Source organism: Thalassophryne amazonica, chromosome 20 (genome assembly GCF_902500255.1).
Source record: "Thalassophryne amazonica chromosome 20, fThaAma1.1, whole genome shotgun sequence".
NCBI classification, from domain to species: domain Eukaryota; kingdom Metazoa; phylum Chordata; class Actinopteri; order Batrachoidiformes; family Batrachoididae; genus Thalassophryne; species Thalassophryne amazonica.
This window is the reverse complement of record NC_047122.1, coordinates 40,936,719-40,957,682: the sequence shown is the minus strand read 5'-3', so window position 1 is coordinate 40,957,682 and position 20,964 is coordinate 40,936,719. Positions and strand designations below refer to the sequence as shown.

Below are 20,964 nucleotides of genomic sequence, written 5' to 3'. Positions count from 1 at the left end.
TACTTGAAACTAGAACACAAGCGCTTCAGTTACAATCATGACACAAAGAAAAAAGTCTTACGTGCTGGCATAATGTGTGCACGCGCAACGTATTATTATGCGTGCACGTACATATGCTTGTACGTGCACGGCTGTGCGTGTGTGATCCATGTTAATCCGACGCACCATAATTACCATTTCCTTGTTAATGGATCTAAACTTTTAATCGCCATTATGCACGGTGTCCACATGTACGTTAGCATCTCCATGTGTGTACAGTATGTGTGTATGTGTGCACATGTGCACGGGAGGGACAGAGAAGCGGACAATGAAACAAGACAGCAGAGGTAATTTGACTAAACTAGTGAGGCAATTATACCTATCCAGACCATGAATCTTCCTTCACGTGTTGACGCACAAACTTGTGTATGCACACACACACTTGTACACGCATGCACAGCATAGAATATCACTTCCTGTTATCACAGATAAGCAGAAATTCCTCATTAACCACTGAGAACACAGAGGGCATCTTTCACACATTCTGTCTTCTCCATTATGTTTGATTCCTGCAAAGCTAGCAATCGCATAAAAGTATAAAAAAAATGTCACAGTTGCTCGACTCCGTTCTGCTCCTTTGTTTAATTAATGCTGGATGACAATTTGAACACTAAACCCTGCTGGATTGTCACAGAAAGGTTGATTATTGCAGCTGGCTGATTAGAAATTATGCCAGTTCAACCAAAGGAACACGGCTCATTCCCCACAGTTGGAAAATTGTTTTTCAGCAGCCGACCGAGTATCAGGAGGACTCGTTTCATCTCTCCATGACGCTAATCCCTTTTCTTTAACTGAATCAAAACAGATTTTCGTGCACAGCTCTAAGTCAGTGGTACCTCCTTTGCATGCACCTGAATTTAAACAGTGCTTATCAGACTGTAGCCACAACCAAATCGATGCAGTTGCATCAGTCATGTGAGGAAAGTGAACTGCCGTGTCGAAAATTTGCCAGAAGTTATTGAACTTTGAGGAGAAAGTGCATTTTTTAATGCCTTTTATTTTTTCTCTTGATGAAAGCTGCAATGTGTCACATACTTCATGTTAGAAATTACTTAACTGGGAGACAAAGTGAAAATCATTATATCCTTTAATTGATCGATTGCATTGATGTGAGTTTGACAATTTACTCAGTTTTTTTTCCATTTTGTGGGGAAAAATGTTGCTTATTATGTAATAAAACAAGACAAGTAAATTCATGTCTGGGACCATGCAAGTGTGTCAAGCATCGCTGCATCAGCAACACCACAGTACAGCCTCGGGCACTGGATGGCAAATACCCAGGCAGACCACTGGTCCATTCCCAGCTGTCAAAAGAATCCAAGTAATTCAGGTGTCTGACTGGTTGTACACCTGAATGAGCTTATCAGCTTGTGGCAGAAAATGGAGAGATGGAAAATGTGTTCTTGCCCCTGAGGACCGGTTTGAGAACCACTGCAAAAAGGCAGTTTTGATTGGACGCTGTGTTTAATAGCTTATGTGATTATATGAAACAACTTCCTGTGAATATGTGTTCCTTTTGGAAAACGTTTTAAAAAAAAAGTTTAACTGAGAAAACAAAGCCAGAGTGGCATTGATTTAGCCTCGGCAATTTATGCACAATGACGGCTCACCGCCCTGCTGCTGTGAATGGCATTTGATCAGTTACATTAATGGTAAGTGGAAGAATGGAAACAATCATTTAAGTTGTTTTTCTATCAACTCATTAAAAAAAAAAAAACATATTTGCCACAGAAATTACTGTAATAGATATAATTCATTCCTGCAACAGCATATCTTTTAGTAATACAAACATATAATTATGAGTTATTACCTTTGCATAAACATTTTCCAGGAAATGCATCCTAAACTGGGTTGTTTTTATGCTTTAAAGCTGAGCATAATGCCACACTGTCCTTTTTTTTTTTCTTTTACATTTGAGGCCATAGTGGTTTTGGTGTCAATGTGAAAAAAAAAAACATGAAAAACCACTGGTCCTACCTGGTCCTGAAGTTAGCAGGATGGGGGTGCCCATCATATAAAGACAAGAAGTCATATTCTTCTTCAATGGCAAACGATAAGAAGATGAGCTGGATTCTACTTCCTTCTTCGCCGATGATGACCCAAGTGCAGTTTGCGCCATTTGGGTAGCCGTAGGGGAAACCTGGAGACTCTATACTGCCATTTCGACCTTTCATCGTGCCGCCACATGTATAGATGAAACCTGAGAGAAGAAGAAAAAAAATAATAAATTGACAGGTAGAACACAGCCACAGGGAATGCATAAGAGCGTGCTTTCTGAATCCCAATCCCAATCCCAAATAAAAGAGGGGGGTTACACCAGGAAAACAATCCATTGTAAATTGGGCCAAATAAACACATAGATCACAAATCAGAAAATTGAAGCGGACTTCAATAGACATTTTCGTGAAGAGAAGCAATGAGAACATGCTAGATAACTACAATGACAAGGAGAGAAATCTAAAAGGATACGTGGCCATGGATTTGTCAAAGAGGGCGTTAATGTCCCCAATGTATTTTTGAAAGAGGAAAGTGTAAATTGTGACAGAGGTGGAGGAAGGTGCAAACAATTGGAAACCTGAAAGATATTTGTTGGGTATTTTCTCCTCCAAACATTTTTAAACCTTTAACAAGACAAACAGAGTCAAGAAACACCAGTGAGACAGAAAGTCAAATATTACGCGCGGAGTGCGGCCAGGCTGTACACCAAGGCTACACTAAAGTCTGGCCTGCTTTTCCGCTCTTTTTATTAAGAGACGCCCTCATCACATAAACAAGAAACTTGTCCTAAGGGTGGGGGTAATGACGCAAGACAAGTTTCTTCCCATAACATAAACGCATACGTCAAGTGCAGCTGTAAGGAAGAACACTTCAGGTCAGCACATCTCGTTCGTCTGTTGCAGGTATCAGCTGTTCTGCATCTGCCTGAAGTGTCCTGTCTTCCACACTCCTTCACACTAAACACCACATCACAATAGTCAAAACGTTCTCTTGCTCCCAGTCGTTAGAGGCTGCGAAAACAAAGTTATGTTATAACAATAAGTACATCCAGTCCTTCATTCCCAGCTCAGATTGACCCCAGAGTGCTAAAACAAAATTGAATTCTCAGGCTTGGTTAAGACAGGTGCAAAACAGCACAACACCGTTCTCATGAGAAAGAAGACAAAGCTAAAACAAGGTTGAATAACACATACATTCTCAGGGTGAAGTGCAAACAGCACAACACCGAAGGTACAAATGTTTAACAGTGATAACATATATATATATATATATAAAATCCTTAACAATATTGCAGACTGTAAAGTGTTGGGAGGGGTGAGGCTGGCTAGACAGTAGCAGATGGTGGCCAGGTTAAGCCATGAGGTGATGATCTATGAGCAGCAATATGGTTTCATGTCAGGAAAGAGCACTACAGGTTTAATGTGTCCTTTGAGAATGCCAATGGTAAAAGTATAGAAAAACCAGACAAATGGCATTATTATTATTATTATTATTATTATGTTCACAAGTCTGTCTGCTCTTATGTAATGCAGTGTACATGCTGATTGTTTAACACAGATGTGTGGTTATATCTCCAAAGTGGAACCAAAAACTGTTACAGCACACGTTTGAGAGATTTTATCAGCTGTTTGTCAAAAATTGACTTTTCACTTACTTCTCCACAATGAAGGCACAGCGCAAACTCTGTATCATAACTGCACCCGAGGAGCTGGAATTCAGATTCAGCACGGGGTGCTTGAACTGAGGTCCCAGACTGATGGACAACCTCTGTCGCTGCTGAGCCTCCCTGCTACCACGAGGTTAAAGGTGAAATCAATAAAGGACAAAAGTGCTGGCTGGATTCAACTTCTGCTTGTAAAAGATCTAACCAATGATTTAAAGATCAACAGAGTGAAATTATACCAGAGGCTTGTATTTAATTGGTTTTCAAAGACTTGCACCTCATCTGCAGCATCCATGTTGGAAAAAAGCACAAATGACACTAATGCCAGCTGTTGCATACAGTAGAAAAGCTTCAAAGAAAGTTAATTACTTTGACTTGATCTTAATGAGGTCTTGTAAGCGCGACATGATTAGTGAGTGAGGTGGCACAGTGATATAAGGTGGAGTCCAGGAAAGGGAGGAAGTGAAGAAGATTAGATTCAACATTAATAACTAAATCAAATCCAAGAGGAGTTATGTTAATGTTTCTCCCTGTAAAAGGCTGAGGTGTGTCATCCAGAACATTTTACCACAACCCGGGATTATTTTATTTTCATAGTAATTCTGCATCAACATCCTTTGTTCTGTTTATTCTAAAATCCAAATGATGGTACAGTGTTCTGACTACCAGTTTTAAGACAAAAAGGAAATGAATCGGTCAAAATTAACATGCATTCTGTCCATTTGGATCCCAACAAGATTTTGTTAAATACAGCTTCTGTATTGTGCAATTGTTTTCATTATCTCTGACCTTTATAAAAAAAAAATAATAATTCAGCAATGCATCAGTAAAATGTTTGAAATGTTCAAACTTTCATGTTCAACAAAAATCAAATATAAGATTTTTTCAATCTTGTGAAATAGAAAATAGTATTATGATGCCTCATTTTCAAATTACAAAACAAAATAAATTCATAAATAAACCTGAATGACATTTGCAGATTATCGCTCAGTGATGAATTGATTATAAAAACCTGATTAAGTATAAGTTGATTTTCTTATACGTGCAATAGACTGTCAGAAAACAAAACAATGCATTTTTACACATCAAAATGTGTATTATAGTTTGCATATTTTTTTTAATTATTAAGGTTTCAAACTTTTAGGCACATTAAACAGGTCTAAAATGTTTGCAAACTGTACTAAATTGTAAAATATTCTGTGTGGATCATCTGTTTAACATGGAATCAGGATGGCACGATACCACTTTTTTTTTTCTGTGTAATACAATACCCTCAGAACCCTCAGTATCCACAGATACTGATACCAATTCAATACATCTTTCCCTGTTTTAAAACAACTATTCTATTAATAAATACACAACAAATTGTCTGCATGCACTTTGCTAATTTAGCCATCCAACAAAACAAAATGTATGTAATTGACAAAACATCACTTTACTTTCAAAATCTACACACATTTTTTAAATCAAGAGATATGTTCAAAATATGTTTTTCAAGGGGAAAAAAAGAATGACCTTTAAGGATTAAGTCTCAGTGAAGTGAAATTTTGAATCCCAGTTAAGTCGCAAACTGGGGTCTCAAACTGGAAGCCTGTGGGCCAGATAAGGCAAGCAAATCAGTAGTCAACAGCCCCTGACAGACCTCAGCATATATCATTCAATACAGTCCACATTAGTTTAGGTTCAAGGTTCCACTTTATATTTATATTCATGTGCACAAATTGGCTCCGACACTTTCTTCAGTCTTTCGATTGCTTCAGGTTTCTCCTCCTGGGAAAACAGAACTTGGTCAATGGCCCTTGTGCAATTTGGTTTTACAACCAGTGTCATACAGTACATATTATTTTAATTGAAAGCAATCAGAAGGTTTTTTTGGTGGTTGTTGTACGATTCCCCAATGGTAATACTTGAACAGGCATTGTTATTATGGAAACTAGTATGAGTCTGTGGCATTTCTGTTTGTATTTATCCATTGCTGAGCTTATTACAGTCTCTTTGTGCAGTGATAAATTAATTCTGCTGCTGCACTTATTCTAATTCTCTCTGGGTTACAGCATTAGCTAAATGCCTAAACTGTAAAATGTAAATGTAATTGATCTCCTCGGACTTTACGGTTCATGTCAGGATCATTATCTTCTCCCTTTGATCTTAATGATCCTTTTATATCACGCACCCCACAGGTGCCAGATGAAAACCGTGGAATGTCCAGGACTGAAGTTGGCCAGAGCAGTTTTTGTGAAGCTCTATTGATCCCTGATGAAGACTCTCAGCTTGGCGTTTCTCCACAGAGGAACCTGACTGCAGAGTCAGCGCGCAGAACAGAACCCTGCCAGAGCTTCTAAGGATTTTGGATCTTCTTCCCTCAAGGACTCATCAGAGGAAAAGAAACTTGAACATGTGCCTTTCTTGCTAAAACACAGCATCCAAAATCATTAAACCTGTTGAACTGAGGCATCTACCACAATCTACCAGTTTTCTTTGAAGTGAAGAAGATAAAAATAGAGATTTGTTTTTAATATCATTTGTAAATACATCTCATTTCTTGTATCACATTCTTTGAAATATGCAAAAGTGTGAATAAAATGCTGTTTTTAAAACAATTGCTGCAGTATATCTATGATGTATTATTTCACAGTGCGTCAAAAGAAAATGTAGGTCCATATTAAAAGTCATTGAACATTTAGGCCACAATCAATCCCTCTTGTCTTTTAATTTTATAGGCATCATTATTTATTGCAACAGCCAGAGCCAGTGGGACATCAAGGCAATCCCTCCTGTTGCTTTACCAACCAATTATCCAAGACAGACCTGCATGTCCATCTGGGTTTGCCCACATATGTATTTGTCCAACTGTCAGCTGCCCAAACAACTCCAAGGCCCTCACAGTGATGAATTTCAAGACCAATGACAGGTAGAGGTACAATTAAGGACTGCTTTGTGTCTACCTTCACAACCAATCAGAGCTCAGATGTTGAGGAAACTCGATAGACAGGCAAATCGCACAGTCAATGCAACACACACATAACTAGACCTCTATACACACAAGACCACACATATCAGCATTTTCACATTAAAACACCAAAGGGCAGAAAATGAGATGAAAGGAGGGTCTTTTAAACAATCTCTCAAACTGCCACTGTGGATCAGTCCATAAAGGGAAAACGTTTGTGGTTCCAAATGGGAATTTAGTTTTACGATCACAGTTAAGGGGGATTTGTGGTCTAGGAAGCTGTAGCTCACCTGAGAATAACAAACATTCACAGCTATAAAGGGAAAGGGTTGACCTGTCGTTCGCTGAAAACATCAACATTGCAGCCTCTGAAAATACTTTTAATTCAGCCTTTAACAGCTAAATTTACACGCATGCACACACACACACACACACACACACACATATATCAATCAATCAATCAATTTTTTTATATAGCGCCAAATCACAACAAACAGCTGCCCCAAGGCGTTTATATTGTAAGGCAAGGCCATACAATAATTATGTAAAACCCCAACGGTCAAAACGACCCCCTGTGAGCAAGCACTTGGCTACAGTGGGAAGGAAAAACTCCCTTTTAACAGGAAGAAACCTCCAGCAGAACCAGGCTCAGGGAGGGGCAGTCTTCTGCTGGGACTGGTTGGGGCTGAGGGAGAGAACCAGGAAAAAGACATGCTGTGGAGGGGAGCAGAGATCAATCACTAATGATTAAATGCAGAGTCGTGCATACAGAGCAAAAAGAGAAAGAAACAGTGCATCATGGGAACCCCCCAGCAGTCTACGTCTATAGCAGCATAACTAAGGGATGGTTCAGGGTCACCTGATCCAGCCCTAACTATAAGCTTTAGCAAAAAGGAAAGTTTTAAGCCTAATCTTAAAAGTAGAGAGGGTGTCTGTCTCCCTGATCTGAATTGGGAGCTGGTTCCACAGGAGAGGAGCCTGAAAGCTGAAGGCTCTGCCTCCCATTCTACTCTTACAAACCCTAGGAACTACAAGTAAGCCTGCAGTCTGAGAGCGAAGCGCTCTATTGGGGTGATATGGTACTACGAGGTCCCTAAGATAAGATGGGACCTGATTATTCAAAACCTTATAAGTAAGAAGAAGAATTTTAAATTCTATTTTAGAATTAACAGGAAGCCAATGAAGACAGGCCAATATGGGTGAGATATGCTCTCTCCTTCTAGTCCCCGTCAGTACTCTAGCTGCAGCATTTTGAATTAACTGAAGGCTTTTTAGGGAACTTTTAGGACATCCTGATAATAATGAATTACAATAGTCCAGCCTAGAGGAAATAAATGCATGAATTAGTTTTTCAGCATCACTCTGAGACAAGACCTTTCTGATTTTAGAGATATTGCGTAAATGCAAAAAAGCAGTCCTACATATTTGTTTAATATGCGCTTTGAATGACATATCCTGATCAAAAATGACGCCAAGATTTCTCACAGTATTACTAGAGGTCAGGGTAATGCCATCCAGAGTAAGGATCTGGTTAGACACCATGTTTCTAAGATTTGTGGGGCCAAGTACAATAACTTCAGTTTTATCTGAGTTTAAAAGCAGGAAATTAGAGGTCATCCATGTCTTTATGTCTGTAAGACAATCCTGCAGTTTAGCTAATTGGTGTGTGTCCTCTGGCTTCATGGATAGATAAAGCTGGGTATCATCTGCGTAACAATGAAAATTTAAGCAATACCGTCTAATAATACTGCCTAAGGGAAGCATGTATAAAGTGAATAAAATTGGTCCTAGCACAGAACCTTGTGGAACTCCATAATTAACTTTAGTCTGTGAAGAAGATTCCCCATTTACATGAACAAATTGTAATCTATTAGACAAATATGATTCAAACCACCGCAGCACAGTGCCTTTAATACCTATGGCATGCTCTAATCTCTGTAATAAAATTTTATGGTCAACAGTATCAAAAGCAGCACTGAGGTCTAACAGAACAAGCACAGAGATGAGTCCACTGTCCGAGGCCATAAGAAGATCATTTGTAACCTTCACTAATGCTGTTTCTGTACTATGATGAATTCTAAAACCTGACTGAAACTCTTCAAATAGACCATTCCTCTGCAGATGATCAGTTAGCTGTTTTACAACTACCCTTTCAAGAATTTTTGAGAGAAAAGGAAGGTTGGAGATTGGCCTATAATTAGCTAAGATAGCTGGGTCAAGTGATGGCTTTTAAGTAATGGTTTAATTACTGCCACCTTAAAAGCCTGTGGTACATAGCCAACTAACAAAGATAGATTGATCATATTTAAGATCGAAGCATTAAATAATGGTAGGGCTTCCTTGAGCAGCCTGGTAGGAATGGGGTCTAATAAACATGTTGATGGTTTGGATGAAGTAACTAATGAAAATAACTCAGACAGAACAATCGGAGAGAACGAGTCTAACCAAATACCGGCATCACTGAAAGCAGCCAAAGATAACGATACGTCTTTGGGATGGTTATGAGTAATTTTTTCTCTAATAGTTAAAATTTTGTTAGCAAAGAAAGTCATGAAGTCATTACTAGTTAAAGTTAATGGAATACTCAGCTCAATAGAGTTCTGACTCTTTGTCAGCCTGGCTACAGTGCTGAAAAGAAACCTTGGGTTGTTCTTATTTTCTTCAATTGGTGATGAGTAGAAAGATGTCCTAGCTTTACGGAGGGCTTTTTTTTATAGAGCAACAGACTCTTTTTCCAGGCTAAGTGAAGATCTTCTAAATTAGTGAGACGCCATTTCCTCTCCAACTTACGGGTTATCTGCTTTAAGCTACGAGTTTGTGAGTTATACCACGGAGTCAGGCACTTCTGATTTAAAGCTCTCTTTTTCAGAGGAGCTACAGCATCCAAAGTTGTCTTCAATGAGGATGTAAAACTATTGACGAGATACTCTATCTCACTTACAGAGTTTAGGTAGCTACTCTGCACTGTGTTGGTATATGGCATTAGAGAACATAAAGAAGCAATCATATCCTTAAACCTAGTTACAGCGCTTTCTGAAAGACTTCTAGTGTAATGAAACTTATTCCCCACTGCTGGGTAGTCCATCAGAGTAAATGTAAATGTTATTAAGAAATGATCAGACAGAAGGGAGTTTTCAGGGAATACTGTTAAGTCTTCTATTTCCATACCATAAGTCAGAGCAAGATCTAAGATATGATTAAAGTGGTGGGTGGACTCATTTACTTTTTGAGCAAAGCCAATAGAGTCTAATAATAGATTAAATGCAGTGTTGAGGCTGTCATTCTCAGCATCTGTGTGGATGTTAAAATTGCCCACTATAATTATCTTATCTGAGCTAAGCACTAAGTCAGACAAAAGGTCTGAAAATTCACAGAGAAACTCACAGTAACGACCAGGTGGACGATAGATAATAACAAATAAAACTGGTTTTTGGGACTTCCAATTTGGATGGACAAGACTAAGAGTCAAGCTTTCAAATGAATTAAAGCTCTGTCTGGGTTTTTGATTAATTAATAAGCTGGAATGGAAGATTGCTGACAGTTTGCTAACATTCTGACAGTTAGTGTGACTCGGGGGTGTTGACTCATTTAAACTAACATATTCATCCTGCTGTAACCAGGTTTCTGTAAGGCAGAATAAATCAATATGTTGATCAATTATTATATCATTTACCAACAGGGACTTAGAAGAGAGAGACCTAATGTTTAATAGACCACATTTAACTGTTTTAGTCTGTGGTGCAGTTGAAGGTGCTATATTATTTTTTCTTTTTGAATTTTTATGCTTAAATAGATTTTTGCTGGTTATTGGTAGTCTGGGAGCAGGCACCGTCTCTACGGGGATGGGGTAATGAGGGGATGGCAGGGGGAGAGAAGCTGCAGAGAGGTGTGTAAGACTACAACTCTGCTTCCTGGTCCCAACCCTGGATAGTCACGGTTTGGAGGATTTAAGAAAATTGGCCAGATTTCTAGAAATGAGAGCTGCTCCATCCAAAGTGGGATGGATGCCGTCTCTCCTAACAAGACCAGGTTTTCCCCAGAAGCTTTGCCAATTATCTATGAAGCCCACCTCATTTTTTGGACACCACTCAGACAGCCAGCAATTCAAGGAGAACATGCGGCTAAACATGTCACTCCCAGTCTGATTGGGGAGGGGCCCAGAGAAAACTACAGAGTCCGACATTGTTTTTGCAAAGTTACACACCAATTTAATGTTAATTTTAGTGACCTCCAATTGGCGCAACCGGGTGTCATTACTGCCGACGTGAATTACAATCTTACCAAATTTACGCTTAGCCTTAGCCAGCAGTTTCAAATTTCCTTCAATGTCGCCTGCTCTGGCCCCCGGAAGACAATTGACTATGGTTGCTGGTGTCGCTAACTTCACATTTCGCAAAACAGAGTCGGCAATAACCAGAGTTTGATCCTCGGCGGGTGTGTCGTCGAGTGGGGAAAAACGGTTAGAGATGTGAACGGGTTGGCGGTGTACACGGGGCTTCTGTTTAGGGCTACGCTTCCTCCTCACAGTCACCCAGTCGGCCTGCTTTCCCGGCTGCTCGGGATCTGCCAGGGGGTAACTAACGGCGGCTAAGCTACTTTGGTCCGCACCGACTACAGGGGCCTGGCTAGCTGTAGAATTTTCCACGGTGCAGAGCCGAGTCTCCAATTCGCCCAGCCTGGCCTCCAAAGCTACGAATAAGCTACACTTATTACAAGTACCATTACTGCTAAAGGAGGCCGAGGAATAACTAAACATTTCACACCCAGAGCAGAAAAGTGCGGGAGAGACAGGAGAAGCCGCCATGCTAAATCGGCTAAGAGCTAGTAGCTGCGCTAAGCTAGCGGATTCCTAAAAACACGCAAAGTGAATAATGTGTAAATAATTTAGAGATGATTCAGCAGAAGGAGTGCTTTAGTTAAGGCACGTGAAGATTACACTGGGAAACAAATCGTAATCTAGATAACTAGATCAATCTAACTGCGCAGATTAAACAGCTAACAGATACAGAAAAACACAGCTGTGCTCCGGAACAGGAAGTGATACAATACCGCAGTATTGTGTGTATGTATATATATATATATATATATATATATATATATATATATATATATATATATATACACACACACACACACACACAGACACACACAAAACCCCAATTCCAATGAAGTTGGGACGTTGTGTAAAATGTAAAAAAAAAAACAGAATACAGTAATTTGCAAATCTTCAACCTATATTCAACTGAATACACCACAAAGACAAGATATTTAATGTTCAAACTGATCAACTTTATTGTTTTTGTGCAAATATTTTCTCATTTTAAACTGGATGCCTGCAACATGTTTCAAAAAAGCTGGGACAGTGGTATGTTTACCACTGTGTTACATCACCATTCCTTCTAACAACACTCAATAAGCATTTGGGAACTGAGGACACTAATTGTGAGTGTCATGATTGGGTATAAAAGGAGCATCCCCAAAAGGTTCAGCCGTTCACAAGCAAAGATGGGGAGGATCACCTCTTTGTGAACAACTGCATGAAAAAGAAAATAGTCCAACAATGTAAGAACAATGTTTTCAAAAAGGTGTCAAAATTTAGCATAACACACTCTTAACACAAAACTTTCTTTAAATATTTTGCAGCATATGTTTAATTTGCAGAACCTTTCAACATGACCTTCACACAAAAAGTGCTAGGAGCTATAAATAACACCATCACGTTGCTTGTGGGGATCCACGGGCTCCAGCTTGGGCAGTGTTTATAACATAGGTAGCTGACAATTTTCAAGGGTTGCAATAAATTATGCAAAGTTTCTACAATGAGTTGGAAGGGTGTATGAGTCCAGAATGGTTTAGAACCTTAGACCTCAACAGAAGAACTCAACTTATTTATTTCCTGTTGACTGTGTAATTTTTTTAATGCTAATTTATTGTCTTAACATATTTGTAAAGTTTTAGTTTAGGTGTAGTTAGGTTCTTGTTGTCATATACACACTATTGTTATCATTACTATTGTTATTATTATTATATGGAATTATTACTTCTATTTTGTCATGTAATTTTTAAATGGACCACAATAGAAATAATTGTTTTCATTTTCTTGGGTCATAAAATCACACACGCATGCATGCACGTATGCACGCATACACATACACATAAACAGACACCATTTCGCTTTTAATATATGGATGATTGACCACCACTGGCTGGAATGGCATGTGAGTCCAGAATGAAATTACCAACATCCATTGTTCAGGGCTGTTAGCTATTATCCATCGCTCCCCTAAAAAAACACATCCTATCAATGTTCTGTTTTGATGGCGTTCATCCTTGACCAAAAATACATAAGCATGCCAAACGGCAAATGTCAGCTCTCCACAGTTTGTCCGTGATCAAAGTTATACACACACACAGATGCCACTTTGTATTTAATATATTGTGGCAACCTGTGCAGAAGGGCTGAAAACTGAGCCAGAGTTTGTGTCTTTTCTACATTCTGCCCCAAGCAGGTGCTTTTCTTTTTACACACCTACAAACAGAGACAGTGGCGGAATACATCAAATGCATTATACTCCTTACTCATTGAAACGGCAACATGACACTTAACTCACTCCTGGTAACGGCAACATGACACTTAGCTAAACTGACTAAACCAAATGAACTACAAAAACATAATAAATCAGTAGACAACACCATTGAACTAACATGAACCACAATAACAATATTTAAAACCCCAAACACCCATGGTGCGTTGCAGCACAATGGCCATTGTTTACTGTTGTTAGCTAATATCCCTAATTTCTCAAAAAATATTAGTCCTATCAACTTTCAGTTTTCGCAGCGTTAATCATTGACCCAGAATACATAAGCATACCAAACAGGAATGCCAGCTCTCCCCAGTTTCTCCAAGATCAAAGCCATACACATGCATGCACACATACATGGACAAAGGGGCCACTTGGCTATTATAATATAGATTATTATGAAGTTGAACAAATAAATAAATACAGCCGACACAACTTCAGTCTGCACACTGCAATCTTCTTCTGTGCCATTTTGTGGGGCAGGAGCCTTCAGCACGGACAGACTCAACTTCTCGAACAAATCAAGTAGTGCTGTGGGCAGGACTCTGCTACAAACCAGAAAGCAGCGATTCATATTTTAAAAGAATGATATGGGCTAATGGCTCCTCAGTGCCTGAAGTAAGTAATTTGCTCCCTATGATGGGTATTTCTCAGACATCAATTTGTCTTTGTGAAACAAAATAAAGTAAGATTTATAATGTTTTGTCATCCACTATAAGAGCCACAACTTGAGACAATTTAACATAAATGATGCAAATTTCACATTCCTGTTATTTCATGTCATTTTATATTGTGCGTAGGTCATAAATATTGGTTAAAAGGTTAAAAACATACTATATGATGGACATAGCATTTGCTCCATTCTTCAAAACTGCCTCATGGTGTTAAATTGTTTGATGGAGCTCTGACTCACTGGATAAAAGCTACTGTGTCAGAGTGTAAATGAAAATTTACACACAATAGTTTAATCCAGGGGTGCTCTAGTTCGGTCCTCGAGAGCTACCTTCTTGATACTCTTAGTTGTCTCCCTGCTCCAACACACCTGAATCCAATGAAAGACTCGTTAGCAGGCTTTTAATGAGCCTTTCATTGGATTCAGGTGTGTTGGAGCAGGGAGACATCTAAGAGTATCAGGAAAGTAGCTCTCAAGGACCGAACTTGAGCACCCCTGGTTTAATCCAATCAGGCAGAGCTTTTCTGTCATGTTGACAGCTTTTTTCTTTCAACATTTTTGAGTGGGATTGCATAAACTTTGAACAATATAACCCATTTAACCCAAGAGCTGAATGTGGACTAATTTCATTATAAACCTAGGGCCTTGTGTACAAAGACGTTAGTGGATTTCCTACTGAAACATGGTGTATGCTAAAACCCAGAAACTGGCATACACACAAGAATATCCAGATATATCAAAGTATGCATACGCATAGATCCAAACACATTCCCTTTGTACATCCCACGAAATGTGGTATTGAGAGCACATGCAGATGTACCAAACCCTTCCTTCTCCATGCCCGTATTTAAAAATGCGAGTTCATGTAAATAGGCCCTGGGACATGTGATTTTGGGTTTCAGCTTTTTTGTCCAGCAGGCTGTACAACCTCTCACGACCTGAGCGCGAATCAATGGAGACCTACATCCGGGACTCTTTAGCCGCCGGGTTGATCCGGAATTCCACCTCCCCGATGGGTGCAGGTTTCTTTTTTGTGGGTAAAAAAGACGGCGGACTTCGTCCATGCATTGATTATAGGGGACTGAACGAAATCACGGTTCGTAACCGATACCCGTTGCCCTTGTTGGATTCAGTGTTCACGCCCCTGCATGGAGCCCAAATATTCACGAAGCTAGATCTTAGAAATGCGTATCACCTGGTTCGGATCCGGAAGGGAGACGAGTGGAAGACGGCATTTAACACCCCCTTAGGTCACTTTGAGTACCTGGTCATGCCGTTCGGCCTCACAAACGCCCCCGCGACGTTCCAAGCATTAGTTAATGATGTCTTGCGGGATTTCCTGCACCGATTTGTCTTCGTATATCTAGACGATATACTCATCTTTTCTCCGGATCCTGAGACTCATGTCCGGCATGTACGTCAGGTCCTGCAGCGGTTGTTGGAGAACCAGCTGTTTGTGAAGGGCGAGAAGTGTGAGTTTCACCGCACCTCTTTGTCCTTCCTGGGGTTTATCATCTCCCCCAACTCCGTCGCTCCTGATCCGGCCAAGGTCGCGGCGGTGAGAGACTGGCCCCAACCCACCAGCCGTAGGAAGCTGCAACAGTTCCTCGGCTTTGCGAATTTCTACAGGAGGTTCATTAAGGGCTACAGTCAGGTAGTTAGCCCCCTGACAGCCCTGACCTCTCCAAAAGTTCCCTTCACCTGGTCGGATCGGTGCGATGCCGCGTTCAAGGAGTTGAAACTGCGCTTCTCGTCTGCACCTGTTCTGGTGCAGCCCGATCCTAGTCGCCAGTTTGTGGTTGAAGTGGATGCCTCGGACTCAGGGATAGGAGCCGTGTTATCTCAGAGCGGAAAGGCCGATAAGGTCCTTCACCCGTGTGCCTATTTTTCCCGCAGGTTGACCCCGGCCGAACGGAACTATGACTTCGGCAATCGAGAACTCCTTGCGGTGAAAGAGGCTCTTGAAGAGTGGAGACATCTGTTGGAGGGAACGTCCATGCCATTCACGGTTTTCACTGACCACCGGAACCTGGAGTATATCAGGACCGCCAAGCGGCTGAACCCCAGGCAAGCCCGCTGGTCACTGTTCGTCGGCCGTTTTGACTTCCGAATCACCTACCGTCCCGGGACCAAAAACCAGAGATCGGATGCCTTGTCCCGGGTGCATGAAGACGAAGTCAAAACGGAGTTGTCGGATCCACCGGAACCTATCATCCCGGAGTCCGCTATCGTGGCCACCCTCACCTGGGACGTAGAGAAAACCGTCCAGGAGGCCCTGGCATGGAGCCCGGATCCCGGAACTGGGCCGAAGAACAGACTTTATGTCCCACCAGAGGCCAGGGCTGCAGTCCTGGACTTCTGTCACGGCTCCAAGTTCTCCTGTCATCCAGGGGTGCGTAGGACCGTGGCAGTTGTCCGGCAGCGCTTCTGGTGGGCGTCCCTGGAGGCCGACGTCCGGGATTATATCCAGGCCTGCACCACCTGCGCCAGGGGCAAGGCTGACCACCGCAGGGCATCGGGACTGCTCCAGCCGCTGCCTGTGCCTCATCGCCCCTGGTCCCACATCGGCCTGGATTTTGTCACGGGCCTCCCGCCGTCCCAGGGCAACACCACCATCCTCACGATAGTGGACCGATTCTCCAAGGCGGCCCACTTCGTGGCCCTCCCGAAGCTCCCGACTGCCCAGCAGACAGCGGACCTCCTGGTCCACCACGTCGTCCGGCTGCATGGGATTCCAACAGACATCGTCTCCGATCGCGGTCCCCAGTTCTCCTCGCAAGTCTGGAGGAGCTTCTGCTGGGAACTGGGGGCCACGGTGAGTCTCTCGTCCGGGTATCATCCTCAGACCAACGGGCAAGCAGAACGGGTAAATCAGGAGGTGGAACAGGCCTTGCGCTGCGTGACGGCCGCGCACCCGGCGGCCTGGAGTACCCATTTGGCCTGGATCGAGTATGCCCATAACAGCCAGGTGTCTTCAGCCACCGGCCTCTCCCCTTTTGAGGTGTGTCTGGGGTATCAGCCCCCGTTGTTTCCGGTGGTTGAGGGAGAGGTCGGTGTGCCCTCGGTCCAGGCCCACCTGCGGAAGTGCCGTCGGGTGTGGCGCGCCGCCCGTTCTGCTTTGCTAAAGGCCCGGACGAGGGAAAAAGCCCATGCAGACCGTCGGCAGACCCCGGCCCCTGCGTATCGGCCAGGGCAGGAGGTGTGGTTGTCCACAAAGGACATTCCCCTCAAAGTGGACTCCCCCAAACTGCAGGACCGTTACATCGGCCCCTTCAAAATCCTTAAGGTCATCAGTCCAGCCGCAGTGAGGCTTCAGCTTCCGGCCTCACTGCGGATCCATCCTGTTTTCCATGTGTCCCGGATAAAGCCTCACCACACCTCACCCCTCTGTGCTCCGGGTCCGGCGCCGCCTCCTGCCCGGATCATCGATGGCGAGCCGGCTTGGACTGTGCGCCGGCTCTTGGATGTCCGTAGGATGGGCCGGGGCTTCCAGTATTTGGTGGACTGGGAGGGGTACGGACCCGAAGAACGCTCCTGGGTGAAGAGGAGCTTCATCCTGGACCCGGCCCTCCTGGCCGATTTCTACCGCCGCCACCCGGACAAGCCTGGTCGGGCGCCAGGAGGCGCCTGTTGAGGGGGGGGGTCCTGTTGTGTGGGCCGCTGAAGAGGAGGTACTGCTGGCCCACCACCACCAGAGGGCGCCCTGTCTGGAATGCGGGCTCCAGGCACCAGAGGGCGCTGCCGCCTCACAGGAGCAGCCGGGGTGACAGCTGTCACTTATCGCCTACGACAGCTGTCACCAATCATCTGATCAGCAGGGGTATATCAGCAGGACGACATCTCCACCTCTTTGCCGAGATATCGCTCTACCTAGAAGGTAACGTACTCAGCTGACTGTGTTGTCTTTTTGACAGTAATCCTTTATTACTTTTGTGCGTTGAATAGCAGACATTCAGCCAACGAGAGGTGGAGGTGGTTTTCCCGCCATACGGATTGCTGGGTGCAAACGCACCCACATTTAACTGTTTTTGTTCCTCGCCAGCAGTACCAGATCCGACACGCGGAGGCAGTGGCCACCTGGGAGTTCGGGACTTGGCAGCTCCAGTATTCCCGGGGTTCGGTGGCGGAGGAAATCGTGTGGTTCCGGTTCTGCTTTGGACAGACGTCTCTTATCTTCGAGCCTGCCCACGTGACACATTCTTGAGAATTGACTTCTTTGTCTATTGTTGTGATCCGTTGTGTTTGTTGTGCTTATTCACAACAGTAAAGTGTTGTTATTTGACTTCCTCCATTGTCCGTTCATTTGCGCCCCCTGTTGTGGGTCCGTGTTCCTACACTTTCCCAACACTTCGATTGGTTCAAGGTTCAAAGCAAAGCCGCGCTGTAGAAAAGTTGATTACAGACCCACTGCAGGGTCTGTAATCAATGTAGAGAAATTATCATTTTCCTAACAAACACCCCCCAAAACAACAGCCACTCTGAAGGACCGATAACAGAATCGTTAAGCAAAAAGCTTATTGATGTCGGTGGATCGAATCATTTCTTAATGATACCCGAAAGGAACTGGTTCTCGATACCCATCCCTAATCACCCCGTTTAAGGTCAAGAGCGCTCTGCAGCAGGTTTTCATCCAGGATGTCTCTGTACATTGCTGCATTCATATTTCCCTCAATCCTGACTAGTCTCCCAGTTCCTGCCGCTGAAAATCATCCCCACAGCATGATGCTGCCACCACCACGCTTTGCTGTAGGGATGGTGCCTGGTTTCCTCCAAACATGACACCTGGCATTCACACCAAAGAGTTCAATCTTTGTCTCATCAGACCAGAGAATTTTCTGTCTCATGGACTGAGAGTCCTTCAGGTGCCTTTAGGAAAACTCTAGGCGTGCTGCCATGTGCCTTTCACTAAGGAGTGGCTTCCGTCTGGCCACTCTACCATACACGCCTAATTATTGGATTACTCTCCTCTCTCCACAGAGGAATGCTGGAGCTCTGATAAAGTGACCTTCAGGTTCTTCATCACCTGCAATCCCTCAGTTTTGACAGGCAGCCAGCTCTAGAGCTCTAGGAAGAGTCCTGATGGAGTCAAACTTCTTCCATTTACGAAGGATGGAGACCACTTGGGCCCTTCAAAGCTGTAGAAATGTTTCTGTTCCATTCCCCAGATTTGTGCCTTGAGACAATCCTGTCTCTGAGGTCAGACTGTTCCTTTGACTTCATGCTTGGTTTGTGCTCTGACATGCACTGTTAACTGTGGGACCTTATATGTAGTCAGGTGTGTGTCTTTCCAGATCATGTCCAATCAAATTAATTTACCCCAGGTGGACTTCAATTAAGCTGTAGAAACATCTCAAGGATGATCAGTGGGCACCTGAGCTGAATTTTGAGCTTCATGGCAAAGACTGTGAATACTTATGTACATGTGATTTCTTAGTTTTCTTTTTTAATTTTTAATACATTTGCAAAAATATCAAAGTCAATAGAGGGTGTTGTGTGTAGAATTTTGAGGAAAAAAAATGAATTTCATCCATTTATAAGACTGGAACATAACAAAATATGGAGAAAGTGAAGCACTATGAATACTGTGGGAATATGTGGATGCACTGTACGTACGAGTGTAAATTTGTCTGTTGAGATGCAATGTATTTTGGAGAGAGACTATGAGCTCTGGGCTCCTGATCAGGCTCACAATAGAGTCTTACTGCTGGAGAAAAATCAACTGCTCTGACATTTTATAATAAGCAAGAAAGAGAGAAATAGGAGTTCATGCAACAGCTCAATTTCTGCATGCTTGGCAGCTGATAAAAAAATGTAAAGAATATTATGAGAGGCATTATTAGAGTGATGTCACCCTATGTGGGGTGTTTAATGAACCTGCTGTCCTACTTTTTTTTTTTTTGTAAATGCCAGCTCTAAAGAAGAAGACCTAAATATGGTACTGTGAGAATAATCTTATTAACACTGCCAACTGACAGAGGGCTGAGGTCATGCAATCGCCCCCTGTCTGTCTGTGAGTACTCAGCAAAGGTTTTGGATGAATTACAATGAGATTTTTTGGAGTTTGCCTGTGGGTGAAGTTAAGTCAGACTGGCAGTATGTACTGGTGCTTTTCCAACCATACTAAGGAACCACAGTAGCTCCTGGTTGGAAATCACACACGCAGGCAAGCATCTGCACTGACTGGAAGGAGCCATCTTTCAACAGCCATGTAATATGTGGGTATAACCCTTGACCACTTCCAGTTGCTGGTAGCAGAGGCACCTGATATATCATGCACAGCCAATAGAAGCAAGGCATCCAGCCCAACACGGAAGACAACAAACTGAAGAAGCTGATGTGTGTCAGAGAAAAAAGAGAACTCATACTACTTTTTTCCAAAGGCCTTTGGTGCAAATGCTTCCTGGTGCCAAATAACACAATCATGCCAGCTGTATGAGTGTTTGCTTGTGTGAATGGGTGAATGTGAGGCAGCACTGTAAAGTGATATGACCATGAAAGTTCCATCCATTTTCAAACACACACATGAACAAATAAAATTGGGGATAAAAACTATAACTGCATTGAATGGAAGATACTTAAGGCCTAAAACCTGTTTTTACACCTACACTGTGTAGGATTTGGTGCCATCTACTGGTGAAGTCACAGATTGCATTGTGATATTGTCGGTCATGATTTTGTGTCTTTACATTTTTGATTCTTTGCGGGCAAGGATTCATGGTCTCTTGCCTTCTCTTGTGATGAGCAATATCTATGATCCTCCAATTCGTAAAAATTAGCTTGCTGAAAACGTGCAAAGTTTTATCCCTTGAAAAATTCTCTTTTAGCAATTTTTTATATAAATGTTGGACATTTTAAACATTTTTACTTGTCTGTCTTGATGTTGCTACAACAACAGAACAAACACAAAAATGGTTCAGTCACAATAAAAGCTAGAAAAACATAAAACCCACTGAGGCCATTTTATCTGCCCTTAAAAGACTTCAGTTCATCTTTATCGAAATGAAGTTACTTCATTAAATTAAATAGCCAGGTTTCAGAGACAAGCAGAGAAATGTAA

General features: G+C 42.5%; 1 protein-coding gene across 1 annotated transcript in view; it reads right to left on the bottom strand.

Moving 5' to 3' along the window:
- LOC117502203 (CUB and sushi domain-containing protein 3-like) overlaps positions 1-20,964 on the bottom strand; it is a 1,088,443-nt gene that overhangs the window by 764,867 nt on the left and 302,612 nt on the right. The window contains 1 exon segment of the mRNA XM_034161241.1: positions 2,017-2,239. Within this exon segment, the coding sequence (XP_034017132.1) occupies positions 2,017-2,239 (223 nt within the window).